Source organism: Oncorhynchus masou, chromosome 32, assembly GCF_036934945.1.
Source record: "Oncorhynchus masou masou isolate Uvic2021 chromosome 32, UVic_Omas_1.1, whole genome shotgun sequence".
NCBI lineage: Eukaryota > Metazoa > Chordata > Actinopteri > Salmoniformes > Salmonidae > Oncorhynchus > Oncorhynchus masou.
Window position 1 is genome coordinate 58660463 of NC_088243.1, and position 26366 is coordinate 58686828.

Sequence of the window (26366 nt, forward strand, 5' to 3'; positions counted from 1 at the left end):
GCCATTTGTTTTTACACAGCTGCTGCTCGCTGTTTATTATCTATGCATAGTCACTTTACCCCTACCTACATGTACAAATTACCTCGACTAACCTGTACCCCCAACACATCGACTCGGTACCAGCACCCCCTGTACATAAATTCGTTATTTTATTGTGTTTCTTTTTATTTGATGTTTTACTTAAATGTATTTAGGTAAATATTTTCTTAACCAACAATGCAGTTCAATAAATAGAGTTAAGGGCTTGCAAGTCAGCATTTCACAGTAAGGTCGACACCGGTTGTATTCGGCGCATGTGACAATTATATATACAGTTGAAGTCGGAAGTTTACATACACCTTAGCCAAATACATTTAAAATCAGTTTAACAAATCCTGACATTTAATCGAATTAAAAATTCCCTGTCTTAGGTCAGTTAGGATGATCACTTTATTTTAAGAATGTGAAATGTTAGAATAACAGTAGAGAGAATGATTTAATTCAGCTTTTATTTATTTCATGACATTCCCAGAGGATCAGAAGTTTACATAAACTCAATTAGTAATTGTTAGCATTGTCTTCAAATTGTTTAACTTGGGTCAAACGTTTTGGGAAGCCTTCCACAAGCTTCCCACAATAAGTTGGGTGAATTTTGGCCCATTCCTCCTGGCAGAGCTGGTGTAACTGAGTCAGGTTTGTGGCCTCCTTGCTCGCACAAGCTTTTTCAGTTCTGCCCACAAAATGTCTTTAGGATTGAGGTCAGGGATTTGTGATGGCCACTTCAATACCTTGACTTTGTTGTCCTTAAGCCATTTTGCCACAACTTTGGAAGTATGCTTGGGGTCATTGTCCATTTGAAAGACCCATTTGCGACCAAGCTTTAACTTACTGATGTCTAGAGATGTTGCTACAATATATCCACATACATTTCCTACCTCATGATGACATCTATTTTGTGATGTGCACCAGTCCCTCCTGCAGCAAAGCACTCCCACCTAATGATGCTGCCACCCCAGTGCTTCATGGTTGGGATGGTGTTCTTCGGCTTGCAAGCCTCCCCCTTTCCTCCAAACATAACAATGGTCATTATGGCCAAACAGTTCTATTTTTGTTTCATCAGACCAGAGGACATTTGTACAAAAAGTACGATCTTTGTCCCCATGTGCAGTTTCAAACCGTAGTCTGGCTTTTTTTATTGAGGATTTGGAGCAGTGGCTTCTTCCTTGCTGAGTGGCCTTTAAGTTTATGTCGATATAGGACTCGTTTTACTGTGGATATAGATACTTTTGTACCCGTTTCCTCCAACATCTTCACAAAGTCCTTTGCTGTTGTTCTGGGATTGATTTGCACTTTTCGCACCAAAGTACGTTCATCTCTTGGAGACCGTATGCGTCTCCTTCCTGAGCGGTATGACGGCTCCGTGGTCCCATGGCGTTTATACGTGCATACTATTGTTTGTTCAGATGAACGTGGTGCCTTCATCATTGGGAGCAATTTCCAAAGGCCTGAACCAGACTTGTGGAGGTCTACAATTATTTTGGCTGATTTCTTTTGATTTTCCCATGATGTCAAGCAAAGAGGCACTGAGTTTGAAGGTAGGCCTTGAAATACATCCGCAGGTACACCTCCAATTGACTCAAATGATGTCAATTAGCCTATTAGAAGCTTCTAAAGACATGACATCATTTTCTGGAATTTTCCAAGCTGTATAAAGGCACAATCAACTTAGTGCATTTAAACTTCTGACCCACTGGAATTGTGATTCAGTGAATTATATGTGAAATAATCTGTCTGTCAACAAATGTCCGAACCGACTTTCCAAAACTATAGTTTGTTAACAAGAAAATTGTGGAGTGGTTGAAAAACGAGTTTTAATGACTCCAATCTAAGTGTATGTAAACTTCCAACTTCAACTATATATATTTTTGATTGACAGGTTGAAAAAAGACAAATCACACAGACCCATACAAACGCAGTGGCGTGTGCTCGAACACACACACACACAGTATCCTTCGTCTCACCCGTGTTGTTCTGATGCAGGCTGGCCCCTGTGCAGTAGGACTCGATCACCTTCAGAATCTGTGCATCCTCCTCCAGAGCAGCTGTACCTGTCAATCAAAAGGCACGCAGGGGAAAAACAATAGGTCAGGCGGCTACTGAACCACAACAACTAACTTTATATTCAAACCTTCAACATTCCACTGACAGTCAGGTCCAACAGATTTAGCTGCAGCATCTCTATGGGTTTATGCTACCGATGGTCCATTTCCCTCTCATCGTTCCATGCAATTTAAAGTAACAGTCCAGTGTTTCCAGATGTTTATGAAATATGACCTTTATTTCATTATGACATGAGCAAAATAGTTTTCCTTCCAAGAAATGGCAATTAAGAATATTATAAAGCAGCTTTTCTGTGTTGGAACGGTGTGGGCGTAACTCCAACAACAGTTTTGTTAATGCCGGTCATAAAAAATATATTAATGACAACAAGTAAACAGCTGATTGGCCAGCTCAGCCAACGAACCAATGTTACGTCATGTTAAACGAGGAAAGAGAAATCATTTTTGAAACAGTCTGTTTGAGATACAAGGTGGTGTCCCCCCTCTAATTTACACTTTGGGCACAAATACGAGTATAGGGCGAGTCAACAACATTATTTGGGTACGAGTTCAACTTTAAACACTAATAAGAAGCGGCTGGATGTGTTTGATGAGTAACTCACTCACTCTCACCTTGAGAAACCGCACAGACTGCGAGTTACCATCAACCAGGTGAGATACACGTTTGAGCTAATATGCAGAGAATTACATTGTGATGATTCACAGAGCTAGAAATTGGTCATTGGTTAGGCGGCGGGTGGAATTTGTCACACAGAGTGTGAATCTGTGCTTTCCTTGGTGGCAACACATTTGGACACTAGGAAATTATACATAAGTGTGTAATGATCAAACCTACTTTTCCGCAGGAGGAACTCATCGTCGGAAGGTTTTCGTTCCGTTTTGCGTTTCGGGAGGAACTTCTTAATGGGCCTCGGACTTTTCCCGGAGTCCTGTAGGAGTCGGGGAGAAGTGTTAGCAGGGTAGAGTACACAGTGACAAACGTCGTCAAGCCAGGGGAAAAAGACCACGGTAACTGCAAGCCTACAGTAACACACATTGCCACCATGGACAAAAACAAACAAGGTCGACAAAGTCTTACATATTGCATAAGCATGGGACGGTAATAACCAAAGAAACCTGGGTCATGTTCAGTAACATGAAAAGAAAATTGGTGTTTCTTATTGAACAAGTCTAAGTAGTCACTCCCTCTCTGTCAGGTTTCTTCCTTTTGGTGGCTAATGAACATGACCCTGGTGTCATTTTAAACAGTTTACTTAAAAAAAAAATAATAATAATTGTCTTCTCTGAGTCATTAATTATGTGATTTCCAGCACACACTTGGAGCAAACTGTGTGGCCTATGATGTCATCATGTCAGCTAAAATGGATATCCTTCACCATTCATGAGCCAAATATGAAGATCCTAATTGAAACAATGAATAAATCAATGTAATCCTTTCATTTGTAGTCTATTCGTAAACGATTCTATTTTAAAACCTGGAAAGGGAATGAGTGTTTCTGCGCCAAATTCCACTTGTACAAGTATGGCTTTCTGTTACTTAGAAATCGGGCTTTGTTGTTTCCTAGAAAATAGATAGAGATCTCAGGTAGACCGTCTGCCAGAGGTTTTGGGTGACTACGGGGGATAAAAGACAGACAAGGCAGCAGAGAACACAGGAAACCAACAGCTTACAGCAGAGGAAGAGGAAAACAGAGCAATGGGTTGCCACTTTAGCACAAGGGCGCACACAAGCACACACACTCATATCCACACAGTAAGAGAGAGATAGATCTAGCCTTACCTTCAATATATAAGACATTCTCTATAGAAGCCAGTTTGGAGAGAGAGAGAGAGAGAGAATTTTCTTTGAGAATGTTGATAGAAGTAGATTAACAGTGAACATTTCAGTGCCTCCCCCCCATCCTGTAGTGTGAAGAAAACAGTGATGAAAATATAACATGGTAGGGGAGAGAGTTAAAGGGGAGATGGATGCATTATACAAAAGGGTAGAGAAGGAGTCCCTGTTATTAGCTGCTTTAACCCTGGGGGCAGAGAGCATAGTGCGTAATTCTCAGTGATGAACTACCACATAACCCATTTTTGGTTATTGCATGTATGTAACGTCGTTTGTCTGCTTTTTTTTTATGGATGTCAGGACTCGCAAAACTATAGCCATTTTTAAAAAAGACTATTCTGGCTAAAAAAAATGGAAATGCAATGAATAGAGAGAACATTAACACCTGATCATTCTAGCTCACCCTCATCTCACAATGACCACAGCTGTATCTAGTGCAGCCAACCACCAGGTCAAACACAAGTCTTTACCAGAACTAATGTGGTTACTTAACAGGAATACACCCCCCCCCCCACCCACACACACACACACACACACTACATGGTCATCCTATAGCTTCTGGGAGCACCGTTTGCCTACTCATCTGCTAAACGCTCTGCCCACACAAACAGAGCTATATCCCAGAGGGATTTTCCATAGTCCTATTAGAGTCAAGTTACTGTGAGACGTAAAGCAGGGTTCTGTACCCCAACTCCTGAAGAAACGCACACTGCAGCTCTCCAGAATCAAGAGTGAAGAACCCAGAGATAGATAGACTATAAATCTGGGTTGGCCTACCTCCTTGTAGCCCAGTGCAGCAGAGGGCTTGAGGGGCGGGGCAGGACGCAGGCAGCTCAGGGACCAGGGTTTGGTGGTCTTGGGGGGTTCCAGTGGTCCCCGGTTGGCCTGGCTGGGGGTGATGAAGATGGGCAGGTGGGACTGGTGAGTGGGAGTGCCCACCATACTGAGCGGTTTCCCCCCCTCGTTCTATATCATCCATACACAGAGGTAAGCCACAGTCAGAAAGAGGGGATGTGTGAGGTTCAATGGAAGTTTAATGCAAGTGCCAGCCATGTGTGAAGTTCAATGGTAGTTCATAGTTCAGTGCAATGCGAGTTCTAGCTACGTGTGGAGTGGTGTGCACGTTGTCACATCACTGGCCATGTCTAAAGGGAAATACACCATTTTGTTTAGTGCACACTCTCTACACACAACAGCACTTCCTGTATCGTTGAAACAATAAATAATGCAGTGTATGAACGTGTGTGCGTGTGTCATGTCTTTACCCTGATTATGGTGCCCACAGGGCTTCCGCCTTTGGTGTAGGTATTGAGATGGTCCAGCCAGTCCTGCAGTTCCTGGGGGTTACTGCAGATCACTGTGACACGATCAAACATGCTCCCTGCAACACACACACACACTTCAGTGGGTTGCACTTTGCTGGGAAGTTCCAGGCTAAGCTACCTAAATTTGGGTACGGGTAACACTTTGTTAGTGAGCTGTTTCGTTAAAGCCCACAAGTCTGACATGAATCATAAACGCCCACCATGGCACAGTGTCGTGACTGGATGACAAACTGGATCATGGTGTCATGGTTACAAAACAAGTAAGCCTCAGTACAAAGCCACTGGCAACTCTGAAAAATACGAGGTCAAATCATGACGTCAGCGATCTTCAGGTCGGAAAATTAGAGCTCTTAGAAAGAGACCCGAGTTCCAGAGTTGGAATTCCGAGTTGGAAGACTGTTCGAATCAAATTTTCCCCAGTCTGAGCTTGTTTATTTCAGAGTTCCCAGTTGTTTTGAACTCGGCATATATCATAGCATGTGTCAAGTAGCAAGTAAATAAGACAACTCTGATGAGTGGTTCTCCCAGCAGTCTTGTCATGTTAAATGATAGCATTACATAAACACTATAATTCATAGTTCACATAACTCACTTAGTATCGCTTCCTTTCCCCCTCAGTGAATATCATAAGTCTTAAATCATTTAACCAGACATTAATCAAGGTTTACACAGCCAGAGTTTGTACTGAAGGGACTGGAATAAGAATGACTGCCAAAGCAGCTTGATATTATTTTATCAAAGGAATGCTATATAAGAAAAACTCCATTGGTTCACTTAAATGAGATGCAAATGGCCATTAATAGCCTAGAACCCACTGATGTAACAGGAATATGATAACGGACCAGTGACCTCCAATCTACTCAACAGGACCTGTGTACGATACGGCCCTTTCAATAATTGTGCCACAGATTATAGAGTATTCCGGTCTTTCTCCATCTCCTCTGAGATTAAGTTACTGTACCTGTGATATCAAAGGCATAGTGGCCATTCTCTGTGTCGTCTGTCTGTCTGGAGACCGTGGAGCCCGTCAGTGGCAGCCTTCCCTGTTGGAAAAGAGAGAGGAGGAGGGCGGGTGACACACTGCCACAGATACTTGGGAAACACCTGGGACACATCTGGTGCTTGTAGGTTACCTGGTATATGAAGCCGCTCATCCGCGGACTAGCAGACAGCATGACGAGAACACTGGGAAACATCATGAGATAGCGCTCCTCTTTCTCCTACGGAGAACACACATTAACACAGATGCAGCATGAACGAATCAGACATGGCTGTGTGTCAAATACACACATTGACACCCACAGACAGAGATGAGTGTCTGAAAACTCTGGCAACGGGACGTGAAAATCAGTTGCGTCGATGATATTTGGGGAGCAATATCGTAGATTATGAATCCACAAATCATAATATTTCAGCTAAGTTAAAGATGCACTATAAAGAAATTGCTCTGCCATTTCCCAGTTGCTAAAATTCTAAATCATTGGCCAAATTTCAGTTTATGTGACAGAGCAAGTGAATATAGTGTAGAAAATCATTGTACCATCTAAACCGCTGTGAAATACAGTATTTTTTTCCACAATCAAAAATATTGTATTTTTAGCTGTTTGAAGCTAGTTTACAAAACCGAAAGTAAGATACAAAAACTAAACATAAAAAAGGGAAGCATAGAAAAAGTGCACATAGAACAGATCTACCACTTCTTAGAATTGCTTTCAATGAGAATGAAAGATTTGTAACTCACATTTCTATGTGAATATTGTCAGGTCGCCCAAAAAGTTACATATTGCAGCTTTAAAAAGGTAAAGAAAACAGGTTCTGTTTGAAAGATGTTAGATAGGTGTTGGTTGGTGCTTCAATAAGACCAAAACAAAGCCAGACATTTGTTCCCCTCAGCCCTCAGATCCTCATATTCGACCCCTACACAGAAACCACACAACAGGGGGGGATGACTTTTCACTCTACAGTCTGTGGTTTCTGATTCATAATGAATTCAAATATTTGAATAACGTTGGCTTAATGTGGGAGAGGCGGTGGCGATCACAATATAGGACTCATATTCAGAACGTGTTGGACGGAAACAAACTTATCTGCTCTGAATAAAGTCGTCAGGTGCTGAAATATTACAATTCTGAAAGGGGAAATAAGTCCTTGGATCGATTCTAAGCCTGTGAGTGAACAAACAAGCAACGATTTTACTTCCTGTTTGTCAAGCATAAAAAGTAACTGGTCCACCTCACTTTTCCCGTTATTTGCTTTGCCCAAGCACACATGCATGCTGCTCAAAACATTAATATCCATTCAACCACATGTCTGTGAAAGGAGCCATTGGAGTCGTTCATTTGAACTTTGACCTTCTCGAAGGTTGCCTGTAGCGCTCCGTCTGGATAGTTGCCGATACACACAGATCTATGATTAGCTTACCGCCCCCAATCCTAACATTAACCATTGGTAGACTCATCTTAGTTCAGCATATAAGGACACCCGTATCTGTTGCTCTCACCTCATTGGTCCCGTTCTGCATGTGCACCTGGGACATGTAGGCCACGTGACCCAGAGACTTCATTCCGTCTCCCTCCCAGCCTCTCACTGGCTCTGACAGGATCTGTAGTTCCAGGTTCTTACGCTTCCGCAGGTCTTGACACTGGGTCTGAAATGAGAGGGAGAGGTGCCAATTAATGTATAGTGCATATGAGACACTGTTAGTGTGTGGTGGAAACAGACAGACAATAAGATAGCCATTTTAAGCCTGGGTTAATATAATATAAAATGTCCATGATACGGCATTACTGCAACAGGTATGACGAGTGACAGAGAACAGTTTACGGGACCAGAAGGGGGAATCCCCCTCTCACAAAGACAAAATGACAAAGCAACATCCACCAAGTTCTGACTTAGCCATAAAGAGCAGGAGCGTAATTATATAGGCCTGGCTGGGTCCGCCAAAAGAACAAGTTAACCTTTGGGAAGCACAAACACACGCCCCCAGCACACATCTCACACACCTCAAGAGACTACAGTACTCTCAGCCACAGTGGAAACTGCCTCTCAAACTATTTCTCCAACAGACACCTTGTATTGACTCTCATCTAACGCTCGTCTTCAAAATCTGTGCTGCCATTTCAGTAACAACCCACCGTAGGAAAAAGCTTTTCACTGAGGACATATTACACAGGAAGCAATATATTTTATTTATTAAAACTGCTGAGATGGGCGTATCAATGCCCTTTCACACAGATTAATATAAGCACCCCCTATTTGACCTTGTTTATGTGATGCTCCTCCCGCTCAGTTTGGCAACATAAAAACTAGATACAGAAAACATTGACCCATCTTCAGATAAGCCTTTATTAATTTCATACAAAGAAAATGTGCTTTCATGAAGACACTGAGCGCGGTTACTTGCACACAATAATGCGATTATTGTGGATAGTAAGGTTAATATAATAGTTTAAAACTTGCACATGCTTGGGAAGAAGAACGATTTCCATTATAATCCTGTTTACATGGACACATCTGAAATCAGGCTACCTGATAGGACGTTTGAGAAATGCAGAAAATTACCAATCAAAATATAACCTGACACAGTGACCATGTTATTTTTCCAAAAGCTTTTTGGTTCAGAGTTCAGACATATAAATAGTTTTCACATAAACGTTATAAGAAGCATATTTTCAGTTTTTCTGAACTCACTTCACTTGCGCGTTAGAGGAAGGCTCTGACCTACTGGTCCTGGCACATGTACAGATTAAATACACCGCTGGAGCGCTGATTAAGCTATTTACATGTCCTAATCATTCAAAAGATTGCGCAGAAACCCAGGCGTTTTAAATCGGCATGTGCTTTATTAGATTTTGACCTTACGCCGATTAACATTAAAACCCTGTTTAAATGACTATTTCATAATTTGCCTACAGCCATAATCAGTTTAATATTGTAAATATGTAAATGTACTTACTGATAGTTTTCAGTGACTTGTCTCGCTCTCTGTAGTGTGTTAGTAATATAGAATAGATAAGACTAGTAAGATTCTACAATGCACAGGGGTTCTGTACCTACCACCAAGCTCTTAAAGGCCACCGTTGCCTTCAAGATGTCACTGTAGTCCGGGTGAGCCTCCTGCAAGACAGTCAACAACAACAAAAACTGTTAAATAACTTAGATTTTATACACACCACCTTTTAAAAAGGCAGGCTTGAAAGTAAGCCGGTACGGAGTCAATGGAAAAGAATAAGTGGGTTACATAGTGGTTTGATGAGAACACTTCCATTTTGCCAAGGCGGAGACGAGTGGCCGAGACAGAGACGTGCGCAGACAGCAGTGGACGCATCCATCGTGTAGTCTAATGACCATCGCAGAATGTAGTTACAATACACGTTTAGGGGTTTCGTAACAGAAGGCCATTTCCATTCATCAAATGGTGGGCGCACAGAGCAATGTTCGGACGCTGGAATTATTTTGTGAGTGGACGAACGTGCACGGGTAGCTTACAGGAGAACCTTTTTCAAGTGATTGTTCGTCAATCAGATGAAGACATCATGACTGGTTGTGTTAATGCCACATTAAAATGTAATACATGCCAAATGTTATGACAATTCATTACTAAGCCTACAGAGATCATAAGAAATGAATAGGGATTCTATATGTATTTCTATGATTACACGTAAGCTATTACACACACACACACACACACACACACGGAGTACCGTACCAGTAAGAAATGAAATATACTTTCACCCCTGAATAAAGGTGGATGTAAAAAAATAAAATGTAAATAATCCAACTACATTAAGATGTTTGGGAGGGATATCAAAACATGGTATAGCAATGGTATTTGAGCATTGAAGCGGAGTGCCATCTGGGACAGCGGAGACGAGTTAAATTTCAGTTGCATATGGTTCCATAGATGGGCCTATAGAGAGTTAAGCAACTGCCCTCCATGTTGGCTCTAGATGAGGCCTACTGTACCTCCACGTGTCTCTCCAGCTCCTGCAGCAGGACGGGGTACTTGTCCAGCCTCATGAAGGGTTTACTCAGGCTGGTGGTCAGGGTCAGGATGCCTGGCGTACTGGCCCCCTGGCTCTCCATAAACGTACCCAGCTCCTCACTACAAAAACACACACACACCAGGCTTACAATGTAAAGAGATAAAGGGGAAAGATTCTACCAAGATTCCCAAAAAAATACATTAAATTTTGGAGTGAACAATCAATTAAGAATGTTGAATTTGTTTGATAGTGAAAGGACAAAACTTAAAAAGATCCCACAGTATGAAAGATGCTAATTAGTTTAGTGTGAAATCGAAAGTGCCTCATCTGTCTCGAACAACAACCACAACTATAGATATCCTGTGTGCAGCTTCCTGTACGTGTGTGTTCTTTTCTCTGCAGTGCATCTTTTCACATTAACTGTGCAGCAAGAGACGGGGGAAATAAACAATTGTTGCAAAATAGCATACATGATTAATATGCTAAACTAACATAATAATTGCACAACCGCTTGATTCATTTCTTGGTTTTAATTACCACTACCGTGTGTAAAGGACAGCAGAGGATCCATTAAGAGGTGCACAGAGGCTCCGGGCTGATTGTAGTGAATGACACAGTGAGGATATGATGACGGTTGGCTACACACTGAAGGTCACTCATTCATAGTTACAACTGATAAGCGAGAAACCCCTCTGTCGTGTCCAATAATGTATATAAACCCTGGATTTGTAACGATATGCATTGGCCATTGAGAGGCATTGAAGCCACTGGTCGGCCATTTTGGCACTCCCAAGTAGGAGTCCTCCATAGGAATGAATGAAATTCTACAGTATTTCAATTAAAATGTTTCAAGGACAAAATATAAGTATTTTTTGTTGTTGTACTGGGGACAGTAACATTAGCACGCACAAAAATATTTTAAAAGGAAAATGTTTAAATATTTTTTTCTTCTTTTTATGTTTAGCTCAGATATAATTTCAAGTATGCATTAAGGAGTCTGTAATAGAAAAACAAATGCAGATGCATTTATTTGTATCTTCATAACTTCCACAACGCAGGAGGAGTACCAAGATGACTGTGAGGTGGCTTCAACACAAGCCCCCTGTCAGTCATCCAGGGTTTATATATACACACATCATTGGTTACACCTCTACATTTAGAGAAATTATGACACCTAGTGGGTGAAAGAGAAACGCCAACTAATTCCAAAGTTATCCACAAAAACATGCCATTTTCCTTGCATTATTATACTGACTGTTAAATGCAATGAAATGTGAATAAAATTTAGATTAATGTAATGCAGAACTGAGACGCCAATAAGGCCTGACCTGTGGTCAGTGAGTACGCAGACAGCTGAAGGGTGACTGGAGCAGTAGGACAGGTACAGCATCCTGATCTGACCAATCAGGTTGAGGTAGCAGGCAGCCACTCGCTGCTGGCTCTCTGGAACCCTGCAACACGCACAGAGAGAAGTGGGTGAGTTATTTGGGAGGACAACAGTTGGGTTGTTCCTGTATCTTTGGTTTCAGATATCAGTTACTAGGGGGTGCACGTCGTCCGAGGCCATCCAATCTAGATCAACATCTCCACAGAATATCTGATAGAAACAGTCCGGCATGTAAAAAGTCTAGTGGCAGATTTGACATGCAGTTTGATTCAGTTGCCTCAAATTAGCAGTGCCTCCACCACAGCCATTAACACTCTCACACGCTTACTTGGTACACTCCTCCAGAGCCAGAACCAGGCCCTGCTGGAAGGTGAGGATCTCCTCCAGGTTAGCGCCCAGAATGCCACTGTCTGTAACACTCAGCCTGGACACCACACAACAGAGAACATAGAATTATAATGAGTAGAATGAATACTTTTAAAAAAAATATGTTAAACAAGGTACATAGTGGGGCAAAAAAGTATTTAGTCAGCCACCAATTGTGCAAGTTCTCCCACTTAAAAAGATGAGAGGCCTGTAATTTTCATCATAGGTACACTTCAACTATGACAGACAAAATGAGAAGAAAAAAAAAATCCAGAAAATCACATTGTAAGATTTTTAATGAATTTATTTGCAAATTATAGTGGAAAATAAGTATTTGGTCAATAACAAAAGTTTATCTCAATACTTTGTTATATACCCTTTGTTGGCAATGACAGCGAACAAACGTTTTCTGTAAGTCTTCACACACTGTTGCTGGTATTTTGGCCCATTCCTCCATGCAGATCTCCTCTAGAACAGTGATGTTTTGGGGCTGTAGCTGGGCGACACAGATTTTTAACTCCCTCCAAAGATTTTCTATGGGGTTGAGATCTGGAGACTGGCTAGGCCACTCCAGGACCTTGAAATGCTTCTTACGAAGCCACTCCTTCGTTGCCCGGGCGGTGTGTTTGGGATAATTGTCATGCTGAAAGACCCAGCCATATTTCATCTCCAATGCCCTTGCTGATGGAAGGAGGTTATCACTCAAAATCTCACAATACATGGCACCATTCATTATTTCCAGTCTTTATACGGATCAGTCGTCCTGGTACCTTTGCAGAAAAACAGCCCCAAAGCATGATGTTTCCACCCCCATGCTTCACAGTAGGTATGGTGTTCTTTGGATTCAACTCAGCATTCTTTGTCCTCCAAACACAACGAGTTGAGTTTTTACCAAAAACTTATATTTTGGTTTCATCTGACATTCTCCCAATCTTCTTCTGGATCATCCAAACGCTCTCTAGCAAACTTCAGATGGGCCTGGACATGTACTGGCTTAAGCAGGGGGACACGTCTGGCACTGCAGGATTTGAGTCCCTGGCGGCGTAGTGTGTTACTGATGGTAGTCTTAGTTACTTTGGTCCCAGCTCTCTGCAGGTCATTCACTAGGTCCCCCCGTGTGGTTCTGGGATTTTTGCTCACCGTTCTTGTGATCATTTTGACCCCACAGGGTGAGATCTTGCGTGGAGCCCCAGATCGAGGGAGATTATCAGTGGTCTTGTATGTCTTCCATTTCCTAATAATTGCTCCCACAGTTGATTTCTTCAAACCAAGCTGCTTACCTATTGCAGATTCAGTCTTCCCAACCTGGTGCAGGTCTACAATTTTGTTTCTGGTGTCCTTTGACAGCTCTTTGGTCTTGGCCATAGTGGAGTTTGGAGTGTGACTGTTTGAGGTTGTGGACAGGTGTCTTTTATACTGATAACAAGTTCAAACAGGTGCCATTAATACAGGTAACAAGTGGAGGACAGAGGAGCCTCTTAAAGAAGATGTTACAGGTCTGTGAGAGCCAGAAATCTTGCTTGTTTGTAGGTGACCAAATACTTATTTTCCACCATAATTTGCAAAAAATTCATTAAAAATCCTACAATGTGATTTTCTGGATATTTTTCCTCATCTCGCCTGTCATAGTTGAAGTGTACCTATGATGAAAATTACAGGCCTCTCATCTTTTTAAGTGGGAGAACTTGCACAATTGGTGGCTCACTGAATACTTTTTTTGACCCACTCTAGGTCATTCTAAGAGAGATTCACAATGACAAAGTTCTTAAGTAATTGGTATTTTAAGATGAATAAACATCTGAATGAATCCTCCATCCTTGTTCTTGAAGCTTACTTGTCGCTTGCCAGTAGAGGTCGTAGGTAAGAGCTCAAGACTGTCTGCAGCTCCTTGACAAACTCCCGCTCATGCTCCTGGATGTCTTGCACCACCTGAGAAAGATCATTGAAATAAGCCACATCCCACATCCATGGTGTTACAGCCAATACAGTTCCGCTAAGCAAAGCTGTCATGGCCCAGCACATACGGAGCTGTAGAAAAGGGAGATCCAATGGTAGAGGGCCCACTCACCACACTGTAGTAGTTCTTGGTAAGTTGAGTGGCTTTAGGAGACACAGGCTTATCTGCAGGGCAGAAAGGAATTAGAACTCGCGTTTCAGCGCAGCAAGTGACGTGCAAAATGATCTAGTCTAAATCCATTCCAGGTACTACATAGACCTGTCCCCAACCCGACCCACCACAGGGCTTGACCTCGCGGACATAGTTGCTGGGGAACCAGCCCGTCTTGCCGTTGAGCGTGCCCTCCCACCAGCCGCCCTCCTCCTGGCGTGACACACCGATCAGGTCTCCCTTGTTGAAGGACAGCTCATCCTCGTTATTCTGCTTGAATTGAAAGCGCGCCTTCACCAGCAGCAGCCCGCCCCCGCCGTTCTCCGACATCTCCTGGTTGGGTAGAATGCGTGTCAGTTTACTGAGTGGTAAACAACTGCAACGACCACTATTGGGGTCCATTCCATTTCAATGCAGCCAATTCAGGACATAAAACAGACATTCTTGAGATGGAATTGACATGAACTCTGTGAGCTGTGCGTGTGTTTGTGTGACCCTACCACTGGTTTGGATGGTCTGCGCAAGGACTTGGACTTGGTTGAGGAGAGTGTGTGGGAAGAGGTGGACTGACTAGGAGCGGATGTGCCGGACTGGGGACATGACCTCTCAGTGCCACAGTCTGTGGAGCAAAAACACAGACCGAGACTTTTGAATATTTCATTATGATCCACAAAAAAAAGACATTGTGAGTGCAAGGACTCAAATAACTTAAGTTATATAGATGTTTGTCAGTCAATCGTGAATACAACAACTTACATCATTCTTATAATCAAGTACAAAAATCCCTGTCACATTTATACAATTACACATTACTCATAACAGATGAGATGACACAAATATCTCGTTCTCTCATACACGTCAGTGCTGCTTCAGTAGTTAGGTTAAACAGCATTGGGCTGTGTACTGCACAGTGGTAGCAGCTTGTTGATGAGAAGGTGTTTCAGTGCAGGCTGTTGGCTCTGCTGCGCTTGACAGAATCACCAACTCTGCTAGCTAGAATTGATCCCTGGCCAGCTCAGAGCAGCCATCTAACACAGACAAGCCCAGAGACCTTGTTGTACATTATCAATGACAAACATCAAAGAGGGCAAAGGCCTAATGATTCATACCTCTAATGTGCTTACACTCATATTTATTTGGATGGTGAAGCTAAAACATTTATTTTGGTTCTACAACATTTTGGATTAGTTGTGTTTTATATGAAGCGACAGTACAGAATGTACTTATTTGAGTGTATTTTCATACATACAGTATCAGTCAAACGTTTGGACACACCTACTCAATCAAGGGTTTTTCTTTATTGTTACTATTTTCTCCATTGTAGAATAATAGTGAATACATCAAAACTATAATATAACACATATAGAGTCGTGTAGTAACCCCCAGAAAAGTGTTAAACAAAATCTAAATGTATTTGAGATTCTTCAGAAGCCACCCTTTGCCTTGATGAGAGCTTTGCACACTCTTGGCATTCTCTCAACCAGCTTGATGAGGTACCTGGAATGTATTTCAATTAACAGGTGTGCCTTGCTAAAAGTTAATTTGTGGAATTTCTTTACTTCTTAGTGTGTTTGAGACAATCACTTGTGTTGTGACAAGGTAGGGGTGGTATATAGAAGATAGCCCTATTTGGTAAAAGACCAAGTCCATATTATTATGGCAAGAACATATCAAATAAGCAAAGAGAAACAACAGTCCATCATTACTTTAACACATGATGGTTAGTCAATCCGAAAAATGTCAAGAACTTCGAAAGTTTCTTCAAGTACAGTAGCAAAAACCATCCAGAGCTTTGATGAAACTGGCTCTCATGAGAACCGCCTCAGGAAAGGAAGACACAGAGTTGCTGCAGAGGATAAGTTCATTAGAGTTCATTAGAGTTAACTGCACCTCAGATTGCAACCCAAATAAATGCTTCACAGAGTTCAAGTAGCAAACACATCAACAGTTCAGAGACTGCGTGAATTAGGCCTTCATGGTCAAATTGCTACAAAGAAACCACTACTAAAGGACACAAACAAGAAGAGACTTGCTTGGGCCAAGAAACACAAGCAATGGACATTAAACTGGTGGAAATCTATCCTTTGGTCTGATGAGTCCAAATTTGACATTTTTGGTTCCAATCGGCATGTCTTTGTGAGACGCAGAGTAGGTGAACGGATTATCTCTGCATATGTGGTTCCCACTGTGAAGCATGGAGGAGGTGTGATGGTGCTTTACTGGTGACACGGTCTGTGATATATTTAGAATTCAAAGCACACTTAACCAGCATGGCTACCTCAGCATTCTGCAGCAATACGGCATCCCATCTGGTTTGTGTTTAGTGGGACTATCAGTTGTTTTTCCACAGGACAATGACCCAAAACACATCTCTAGGCTGTGTAAGGGCTATTTGACAAAGAAGGAGAGTGATGAGTGCTGCATCAGATGACCTGGCCTCCACAATCACCCGACCTCAACCCAACTGAGATGGTTTGCAATGAGTTGGACCGCAGAGTGAAGGAAAAGCAGCCAACAAGTGTTCAGTATTAGAGGTCAACCGATTATGATTTTTCAACACCGACCAAAAAAAGCAGATACCGATTAATCGGCTGATATATATATACATAAAATAATGACAATTACAACAATACTGAATAAACACTTAACTTAATAAAATAAATTTAGCCTCAAATAAATAATGAAACATATTCAATTTGGTTGAAATAATACAAAAACAAACTGTTGGAGAAGTAAAAGTAAAAGTGCAATATTTGCCATGTAAAAAAGCTAACGTTTAAGTTCCTTGCTCAGAACATATGAAAGCTGGTGGTTCCTTTAAACATGAGTCTTCAATGTTCCCAGGTATGACGTTTTAGGTTGTAGTTATCCTGTTGGTACTAGGGGGCAGTATTTTCATTTTTTGGAGAAAGAAAACGTTCCCGTTTTAAAACGGGATATTTTGTCAAGACAAGATGCTAGAATATGCATATAATTGACAGCTTTGGATAGAAAACACTCTAACGTTTCCAAAACTGTAAAGATATTGTCTGTGAGTATAACAGAACTGATGTTGCAGGCGAAAGCCTGAGAAAAATCCAATCCGGAAGTGCCCTAGATTTTGAAAGCGCTACGTTCCAATGAGTCCCTATTGAGCTGTGAATGTGCCATCAACGAGCTTATGCTTTCTACGTATTCCCCAAGGTGTCGACAGCATTGTGACGTAGTTTTACGCATTTATGCTGAAGAAGAGCCGTAGAAGGCCACATTGCGTAAGTGGTCACATGGTGGCCCCGAGAGAGATTCTCGCGTAAAATACAGAGGTAGCCATTACTCCAATCGGTCCCACTGAAAAACTAATTGTCCCGACTGATATATTATCGAATAGATATTAGAAAAACACCTTGAGGGTTGATTATAAACAACGTTTGCCATGTTTCTGTCGATATTATGGAGCTAATTTGGAATATTGTTAGCCGTTTTCGTGATTGCAATTTCCGGGCGATTTCTCAGCCAAACGTGAAGAACAAACGGAGCTATTTCGCCTACAAAAATAATCTTTTGGGAAAAAATTAACTTTGGCTATCTACCTGGGAGTCTCGTGAGTGAAAACATCCGAAGCTCAAAGGTAAACAATTTAATTTGATTGCTTTTCTGATTTGTGACAAGGTTGCCTGCTGCTAGCAAGGCATAATGCTATGCTAGGCTATCAATAAACTTACACAAATGCTTGTCTAGCTTTGGCTGTAAACCATATTTTGAAAATGTGAGATGACAGGGTGATTAACAAAATGCTAAGCTGTGTCTCAATATATTTCATTTGTGATTTTCATGAATAGGAATATTTTCTAGGGATATTTATGTCCTTTGCGTTATGCTAATTAGTTTCAGGCGATGATTACGCTCCCGCATGAGGGTTTGGGAGTCACAAGAAGATAAGGAATTATAGGACTATTTCTCTATACATTTGTATTTCATATACCTTTGACTATTGGATGTTCTTATAGGCACTATAGTATTTACAGCCTAATCTCAGGAGTTGATAGGCTTGAAGTCATAAACAGCGCAATGCTTGAAGCACAGCGAAGAGCTGCTGGCAAAAGCACGAAAGTGCTGTTTGAATGAATGCTGTCAGACTGCTCTATCAAATCATAGACTTAATTATAATTTAACACACAGATATACGAGACTTAGGTCATTAATATGGTCAAATCCGGAAACTATCATTTCGAAAACAAAACGTTTATTCTTTCAGTGAAATACGGAACCGTTACGTATTTTATCTAATTGGTGGCATCACTAAGTGTAAATATTGCTGTTACATTGCACAACCTTCAATGTTATGTCATAATTATGTACAATTCTGGCAAATTAATTACTGTCTTTCTTAGAAAGAAATGGTCTTCACACAGTTCGCAACAGGCCAGGCAGCCCAAACTGCTGCATATTTCCTGACTCTTCCTGCACAGAACGCAAGAGAAGTGACACAATTTCCCTAGTTAAAAGAAATTAATGTTAGCAGGCAATTTTAACTAAATATGCAGGTTTAAAAATATATACTTGTGTATTGATTTTAAGAAAGGCATTGATGTTTATGGTTAGGTACACATTGGTGCAACGACAGTGCTTTTTTCAATCACACGTTTGGCGAAGTAGGCTGTGATTCGGTGATAAATGAACAGGCACCGCATCAATTATATGCAATGCAGGACAAGCTAGATAAACTAGCAATATCATCAACCATGTGTAGTTAACTAGTGATTATGTTAAGATTGATTGTTTTTCATAAGTTTAATGCTAGCTAGCAACTTACCTTGGCTCCTTGCTGCACTCACATAACAGGTAGTCAGCCTGCGACGGTGTCCTCGTGGAGTGCAATGTAATCAGCCATAATTGATGTCCAAAAATGCAGATTTTCAAGTTTTCATAACAATCGTCACTAATTAAATCGGCCATTCCGATTAATCGGTTGACCTTAACTCATTATATGTGGGAACTCCTTCAAGACTGTTGGAAAAGCATTCCAGATGACTACCCCATGAAGCTGGTTGAGAAAATGCAAAGCTGCCATCAAGGCAAAGGGTGGCTACTTTAAAGAATCTCAAATAAAATATATTTGGATTTGTTTAGCACTTTTTTGGTTACTAAATGATACCATATGTGTTATTTCATAATTTCAATGTCGTCACTATTATTTTACAATGTAGAAAATTTGTAAAAATAAACTTGACTGGTACTCTCTGTTTAGAAATTAAAAGCACTTTATGCATCTAGTACCTCCATTTGAAGGCATCATAATTATTTGAACAAATTCACTTATAGTGTATTAAAGTAGTCAAAAGTATCATATTTTGTCCCATATTCCTAGCACACAATAACTACATCAAGCTTGTGACTCTACAAACTTGTTGGATGCATTTGCAGTTTGTTTTGGTTGCGTTTCAGATTATGTCGTGCCCAATATAAATGAATGGTAAATAATTTATTGCAGGTTGATTTGGACATTAACAAAATCATCTTCAAAGAGCTGACTAACAAACTCTCCTCAGCATTCTCAGACAGGAGGAAAGCCTTGTAGGACTACCAGACTAATACTGGAAAACACCTGGCAGCCATCATGTGAGAGGATTCCCTTGAAGGCGCAGTGATGCATCAGCTCTTTATGATTCACATAGAGATAAGACAAACAGCCATCCAGCCACAGCAGTACCAACAGACCTGGGCATGTCTCTGCCACAGCCATACTCTTTCCCAATGCAAGCTGCTAAAACAAAGCCAAATATGGACCCATAGCCATCCTTTACAACTTAGCCAACACAGTATTGGATCTATACTTGTATCGGTGTCAGGAAGTAACAGCAAATCCTCTTTTAATGAGCTAACACATGACTTTACATGATACATGTGCATCCTTGTTGGCTGGTAAGGAGTCTAAATCCACTTTCCAAGGAGGGACAGTGTCCCGGAGTAACACCTTTGTCTAATCTCCTTTCATTATAGGAGTGGATCATCGCTAAGCTATTTAGACATGTTTTGAGAGAGAGCCAACCATCTGGAAGACAGGATTAGCCAGATATCCTCTTAGCTATACAGACTGAGACCATTGTAATGAGAATTGATAAAGAGAGATTGGCAAAGCCGGTATCTCTGACACTGATCAGTGAGTCATGTTATTTACCATATTGCTACAGTCTGGAGATGACTCTGGAGGAAAAAACACCACAATCATGTTTTTATTCAACCTTTTAGACCTGAGAAAAACAAATCCATTGGAGACCTGGCCATGTATGCTACAGGAAAGATATCAAACAACAAAAGGTGCCTCCGGGGTTCTGAGTTCCCCTTTTACAATTAAGGGCACTCCCATCAGCATTAGGCCTACGTACTGTATATCCATGTTGGTTCAGCCAAATATTTCTAGGGCACTGCCAAGAGTCAAAGCCAATCTTGACCTTACTCCCATTCCTCATCATTTTGCAGCTGCAGATGGGCCAAAGAGCAAAAACGACAGGCCAGTATAGTAGAAGTTGTTGTGTTTCTCTTAGGGCTGTGTGTGTGTGTGTGTGTGTGGGGGGGGGGGGGGTTATCACACGGATTCCACATGCCTCAGCACATGCAGTGAGACGCCCAGACAAGCCCTGTAGTCAGCAGCTCCCTCCTTGTGGCCTGGCAACCACTGCTTCTTGCAGCTGCACTGTGAGATTGTGCACACAAGCACACAGAGAGACAGCGACAGAGAGAGGACACTCTGTGTGGAGGCTTGCCAGAAAATCACAGGCAGCAGAAACACAGAGAGACGCCTCTTCTTGATCACATTAAAGCGCATGTGACTAATTCAGCCCAAATGAACAGCACTAGATGTTTTGAAGATTGGCAAATAGCTTCTGGTCCTCTCAGACGCCATTAGATGATTTGCATATCAAGCTGATCACATCACTGAGAGGAAAGAGGGCAGAGCGAGAGCTTTTGGTCCAGTTTTCATGCTGTGGCTTGTACTATCCATGCTCTCTGATGAGGACTGGCGCTAAGACAACTTCAAACTGATAACGAGACTAACAGATACAGTGAACTGAATGGCTTTGAAGACATTGAAAGCTTTTAGACTTCGCAGCAAAATCTTCGCACTAGCAAAAAAGACAAACACTGGTTCGATCGGGTTGCCATTTAAGCAAGTGCACGTCTTAGAGCCAAGCTGCACCGTTGCTTTGACTTAAAATACAATTTCCTCATATTGACAATGAAACACTGTATCCGCCAAGTAAATTACACTCATACCACTGAACTTGCTGCAACGAATAAAGCCTTATTCAAGCTCAGCCAGGTGTCTTTCGAATGCGATGTGACAGAAAAGAGCCAGGCATGTTCAGTAGGACGAGAACCAAAGACACGGTAGTCATCATAGTAAATATGGTCCTCTGCAGGAGGCCCATAGAAACAGCGAGACACAGCCATACTAGCTGCCTGTGAACAAGACACCTTTCATGATTCACCAGGCCTTCTGGGACCAATCCAGGCAACAAAACAAAAACATGACAAGCATGTTTACACCCTCACAGACATGGCAGAGTGCGTTAGAAACGACAACGCTACACGTGGTCATTAGGAGTCTCGGCAGTGCACACGCTAACAAGTAGCTGTAAAATGATTCACTCCACTTGGCTCCTCTTTTAGAGAGGGCAGATTAGTCATGTGGCATACATGTGTATTATCTTTAGTAGCATACACATCAATGTTTACAACGTTACATTGCATGATAATGAAGGCGAGTATATATTATTTCAGTCTCAGCCTTAAAAAAAACATTATGGTCTTTATTCAGTGGGGTGCAACGTTTACAACCTTGAAGATAGAAGTATAAGCTAGTTGTATAGAGTGAGAATCATGCCCGTTTTACACAGTGCATTTCTATCTGAACGTGTTGTATCTTTGCATCCTCCTGAATAAGATCAATACAGTCATCAGACTGACCTTGGGTGGCAAAGTTGACTCCCAGCAGAGTGGTCAGCACTTTGTTAAAGTTCTCCCCAGTGTACAGGCACTCTGGTTCAAATCCCTGGCAGGAGAGGAGAAAAGACACAAAGAAGACACTTTCAATTCAAAAGCAAAATGCCTAGCTGCTCATATGACGGACTAAAAACAGCAGAGGAAGTGAAGTAGGTCAAAAATCATTAGCATCAGAGAGGCTTTTCACTGATAACAAAGAAGTAGGAGATGCTGCCTTGCTAACTATCACACTGTGAAGCCTGACTGCAGCCCAGCAACAACACACAATGGAATACGACTTGCACACAACAAGACAGAGACATGTTGAATGTGAACCATATTTTTAGTGGCATAGCGGTTTTGGTAACGAAACAGGCGGTTCCCTCCTCATTTGTCATTCGATGCACACTGAGCACTCGCTCGCCCTCTGTCTCCCGGCCTCACAGACAGCCAGCTATCCACTTTCCTCTAGCAGCTATAGTTTCACATTTTAAATAAAACATCTTAGATATAGAGTTTGGGTAGCAGGGCATGAGGAATCGGTTGACTATCTAGCCCTTCAGAGCCAAAGCTACTGTGACTCAGGGGTAGCGCATAAGCCACGCTTCAGTTTTGGTAAGACTATCACAACACATTTGGCTCTCTGTTAACCATGTCAAGATGAAAGACTAGCAGCTTGTAATACTGACATATGTCAATCGGTTGCTTGTTCATTTCTGACAACATCCACAGAGAACCGAAGCATGGATCAAAACACAGTGACATAATAGCTAAACAATCTGGCATCGGAGGCTAAAATATGACATATGAAACTCACTTGTCCTTCTTTGTCAAAGAGCCTTGAGCAGGGGCTGGGTAGTATGTGACTCACATATGTTATAACTGTATATTACTGTAGATGTCTATGAAAAAAAAAATACTGCAGGCTCAGGCTCTATATATATTCAACTATACTGTAGTCGACTAGAACTGGTCAAGTTGGCCCTCAATCCGTTGCTGCTGCTTCCCCTTTCTGCATCTCTGTGCAGAAGGAAAAGTTGAGAGAGTGACTGCTCGCTTTCTCTCGTCACATGACAGCCCCACGTGCCTATTTTGTCTGTGGTTAAGATAAAGAGAGAGGGTTTCAGCATCACATCACTGACCAGAGCAAGGGAAGGGCATCACTGACCAGAGCAAGGGAAGGGCATCACTGACCAGAGCAAGGGAAGGGCATCACTGACCAGAGCAAGGGAAGGGCATCACTGACCAGAGCAAGGGAAGGGCATCACTGACCAGAGCAAGGGAAGGGCATCACTGACCAGAGCAAGGGAAGGGCATCACTGACCAGAGCAAGGGAAGGGCCGAACTGCAATGGTCCGGGGAAAAAAAAAGTCAAGATGACATTTTACTGGGACTCTCCAAATCCTTACGGTCGTGAGCTACTGCACTGCCGCAAAGGCTCTAATTATGGAGGAGAAGTGGGATCGCTGCATGAAAGCAGAAGGGACCTCCCAAAACAAAAACAGGCCAGCCAGCGTTTCTCTTCCTCAACCACTTGACTTGCAGCAGCGAGCCTGGCTGATTCAATTACTTTTTTTTAACAAACCAACTTATGTGGTTCAAGACCAGAAAGGACTATTTATAAAAGGTTGGGAAGTGAGAGGCACGACTGTCCAACACGGCAGTTACTATACTGCATAGGGAAGGAAAGGACTTCCATCACCCTCTTATTATCTACATCAACATTCATTGTGCTGGAAATATGTTAGGCCTGAGGGAGAGACTAGTTTAGTGTGGGTTCTGCTGAATATGCTACATGCAGAGATAAATATCAATGTGACTTCTTATTGTGGCTGTAGGGGGGGGGGGTCATTTTCACTTGAAAGGTAGACAGTACAGCTAGATTTCTGTTGAATTGCATTGCTGTTCAATGTACACTGCTCAAACAGTGGACAGTGGAGCCTTATTCAAGACAGAAGCAGTCTCAGTTGAGACCCATCAACAAGCCACTGTCTGTCTGTGAGTTCTGTGGGAGTGACTGAAAGCATGCCTACTTAAGAGGGTAGCCCCATTCCACAAGGCAAGCAAGAGACATGTGCCAAAAACGTTCTGCATGCAGAAGAAAACAACCTGTGCTGAAATAACAGCAAACCAGTTCTAGGCAAGTTAAGACTGTAACCTGTGTTGAATATATTGCCACAGTCATGCAGTATTATTTTCTAACCATGGCTTCACATTTCTCAGCTATGACACCAATCCTCAAATAAGTTTGTAGTTAACCATTTACTGGAGCCTAGAAACAAGAATTCGGCAACCAACTCAAGTCAAAATGTCCAACAACAACAAACACATTATCATATAAAGATGTGTTAGAAAAGCATTTCACTACACCCCCGCGAAATATGTGTATGCGACCATTAAAATGTGATGTAAGAAAGAAAAACATTGCAGATTAAACAACCACCACAAACAAAAGATATTTGAAATGACTTACCTCTACTTTCAAGGATGTACATCCTCTCAAAAACTCCTTGATATTAACGATGCAGTCGGCTTCGTTTCTCGGATCCTGACAGTACTAAAAAGAGACACGAAACAAATATAGAAAAACATAGCCTACCTTGGAGATAAAGATAACGGGTTAATTTGGTTTAATTATAGGCGTTGACGCAAATGACAACTCAAGATGGGAAAATAAACAAAGTAACAATCCACGGTATCCTTTAGAATGTTGGTATATCTTACAGTTTACAAAGTATCTGTGGATTCTTCCTACGCCTGTCTCATTCATGTATACATAAACCCACCAGGTCATAAACCCACCTCTCGCTCAAACTCGCTCAAGGGGGCAGTCGCATCAGGAAGCTAGCCTTTGAGGAGGAAGTGACGTGCAGATGACCTCTCACTTCTCCGCTGCGTTGCGTCTTTTTTTTTTGTCTAGTCAGTGACAATCATCAGTTTTAAATAGGATGAAATTAATTTAGAAGAGTGCCTTACAGCCGATGTATGCTAAATGAATCATGTATGTTTTCCTTTGTTTTACGGACTGCATTCAGTTGGCCTGTACAAAATACATTACAGTGAATGTCTGGTGCCCCATAAAATCAACCTGCTGAAAGTGCAACGCTGCATATCGATATGCGTGCATGTTGATTGTTTGTCATTCTGTCTCGGAGCCTACTTTTTGTATCACAAAATGCGCGTGGAACTACTATACATTCATAAGACCACAATTAATAAAAGTGATATATTCTGAAAGTTTAACTTGTAGCCATTATATCATTCTAAAAGTGTACCCTGGATAGTATTTCATGTGATATGACTTCAACATAAACAACAGATGCAAATGCATCTAGCACAGGTGAGAAAAAGCATTGGATAGCAGAATGTACATCAATTTGAATATATAAGAATATTTAGTGACTTAATGTGTTTTGGAACGTTATAGTTACTTTTAAGACTAAACCACAGAACAATAAATAAACTCTTTCGAGTCGTTAGTGAACTTCAGAATGCGGAACACTTTTTTCACTTCACAGGAAGTCAGCAAGTTATCCTATATAAAATGTAACAATATTTTACATTATTGATATGGCTCATCGTAAAGTTGCATGTGGCACATTCACTTATTCCAAATGTTTTAACTAAGACATGTTACATTACATTTCTCGAATGGAGATGAGCAATTTGATCATTCTACCCCTCCCTTCCTCTCCAGAGACGCTGCCAGTGTTTTTTTCCCCCTCGCATTTGAAAAGCGTTATGACTTTGTAAATGACTTTTCCCGTTATCACTCACTGTTATGTTGCACTTATAACAGTGCATTTACAATGCTGCGCTTACCTTTGGAACAGAGCCGGGGACGAGCCGCTCCATAAGTTTGCATAGGACGACCCCATCTTTCAGAGATGTTTTCAGAAATTCCTCTGGGTCAGCTATGTTCTTCTTGGGTGAATTAAGTACCCCTAATGATATCAGCCACGTAACCGTCTGCTCTTCTGGGTTCATATCTCCAATTAACCCTCCTTATTATGCATCCCCAACGAAGGCGCAAAGTTCCAGAACTCTGTATCAAAATGTTGTTACCCACATCCGTATCACACTTCTGCTTGTAAAAACTCCGTTAGCACTAGTATGGGGGTAGCCCTACTGGTTAATAACAAGCACTGTACAAAGACATATAGCCATTAACCCTTGTGTGGCGTTTGGGTCTAAGGGATCCATTTTCAATGTTTACCTTAAAAAAATGATACGATTTATTATTTTTTCAACTTATTGGCCTTGGCTCATTTTCTGTGAAAAACATGTAAAAGAACACATTC

General features: G+C 41.6%; 1 protein-coding gene across 2 annotated transcripts in view; it reads right to left on the reverse strand.

The window, feature by feature from the left end:
• LOC135526323 (rho guanine nucleotide exchange factor 6-like) overlaps positions 1-26196 on the reverse strand; it is a 34100-nt gene extending 7904 nt beyond the window's left edge. The window contains exons 1-19 of one of the 2 annotated variants that reach the window (XM_064954602.1): positions 25888-26196; positions 24539-24622; positions 22051-22135; positions 14604-14722; positions 14232-14436; positions 14065-14117; positions 13831-13925; positions 11959-12054; positions 11572-11694; positions 10224-10362; positions 9315-9374; positions 7759-7905; positions 6392-6478; positions 6220-6301; positions 5199-5314; positions 4711-4899; positions 3880-3900; positions 2935-3028; positions 2001-2087 (exon numbers count right to left, since the gene is read on the reverse strand). In XM_064954602.1, coding sequence (XP_064810674.1) covers positions 2001-2087; positions 2935-3028; positions 3880-3900; positions 4711-4899; positions 5199-5314; positions 6220-6301; positions 6392-6478; positions 7759-7905; positions 9315-9374; positions 10224-10362; positions 11572-11694; positions 11959-12054; positions 13831-13925; positions 14065-14117; positions 14232-14436; positions 14604-14722; positions 22051-22135; positions 24539-24622; positions 25888-26052 — 2047 coding nt within the window. In that variant the 5' untranslated portion in view covers positions 26053-26196. The remainder of the gene's footprint in view (positions 1-2000; positions 2088-2934; positions 3029-3879; positions 3901-4710; positions 4900-5198; positions 5315-6219; positions 6302-6391; positions 6479-7758; positions 7906-9314; positions 9375-10223; positions 10363-11571; positions 11695-11958; positions 12055-13830; positions 13926-14064; positions 14118-14231; positions 14437-14603; positions 14723-22050; positions 22136-24538; positions 24623-25887) is intronic. The other variant, XM_064954603.1, reaches the window with a different exon arrangement.
• Positions 26197-26366: the final 170 nt, after the last annotated feature.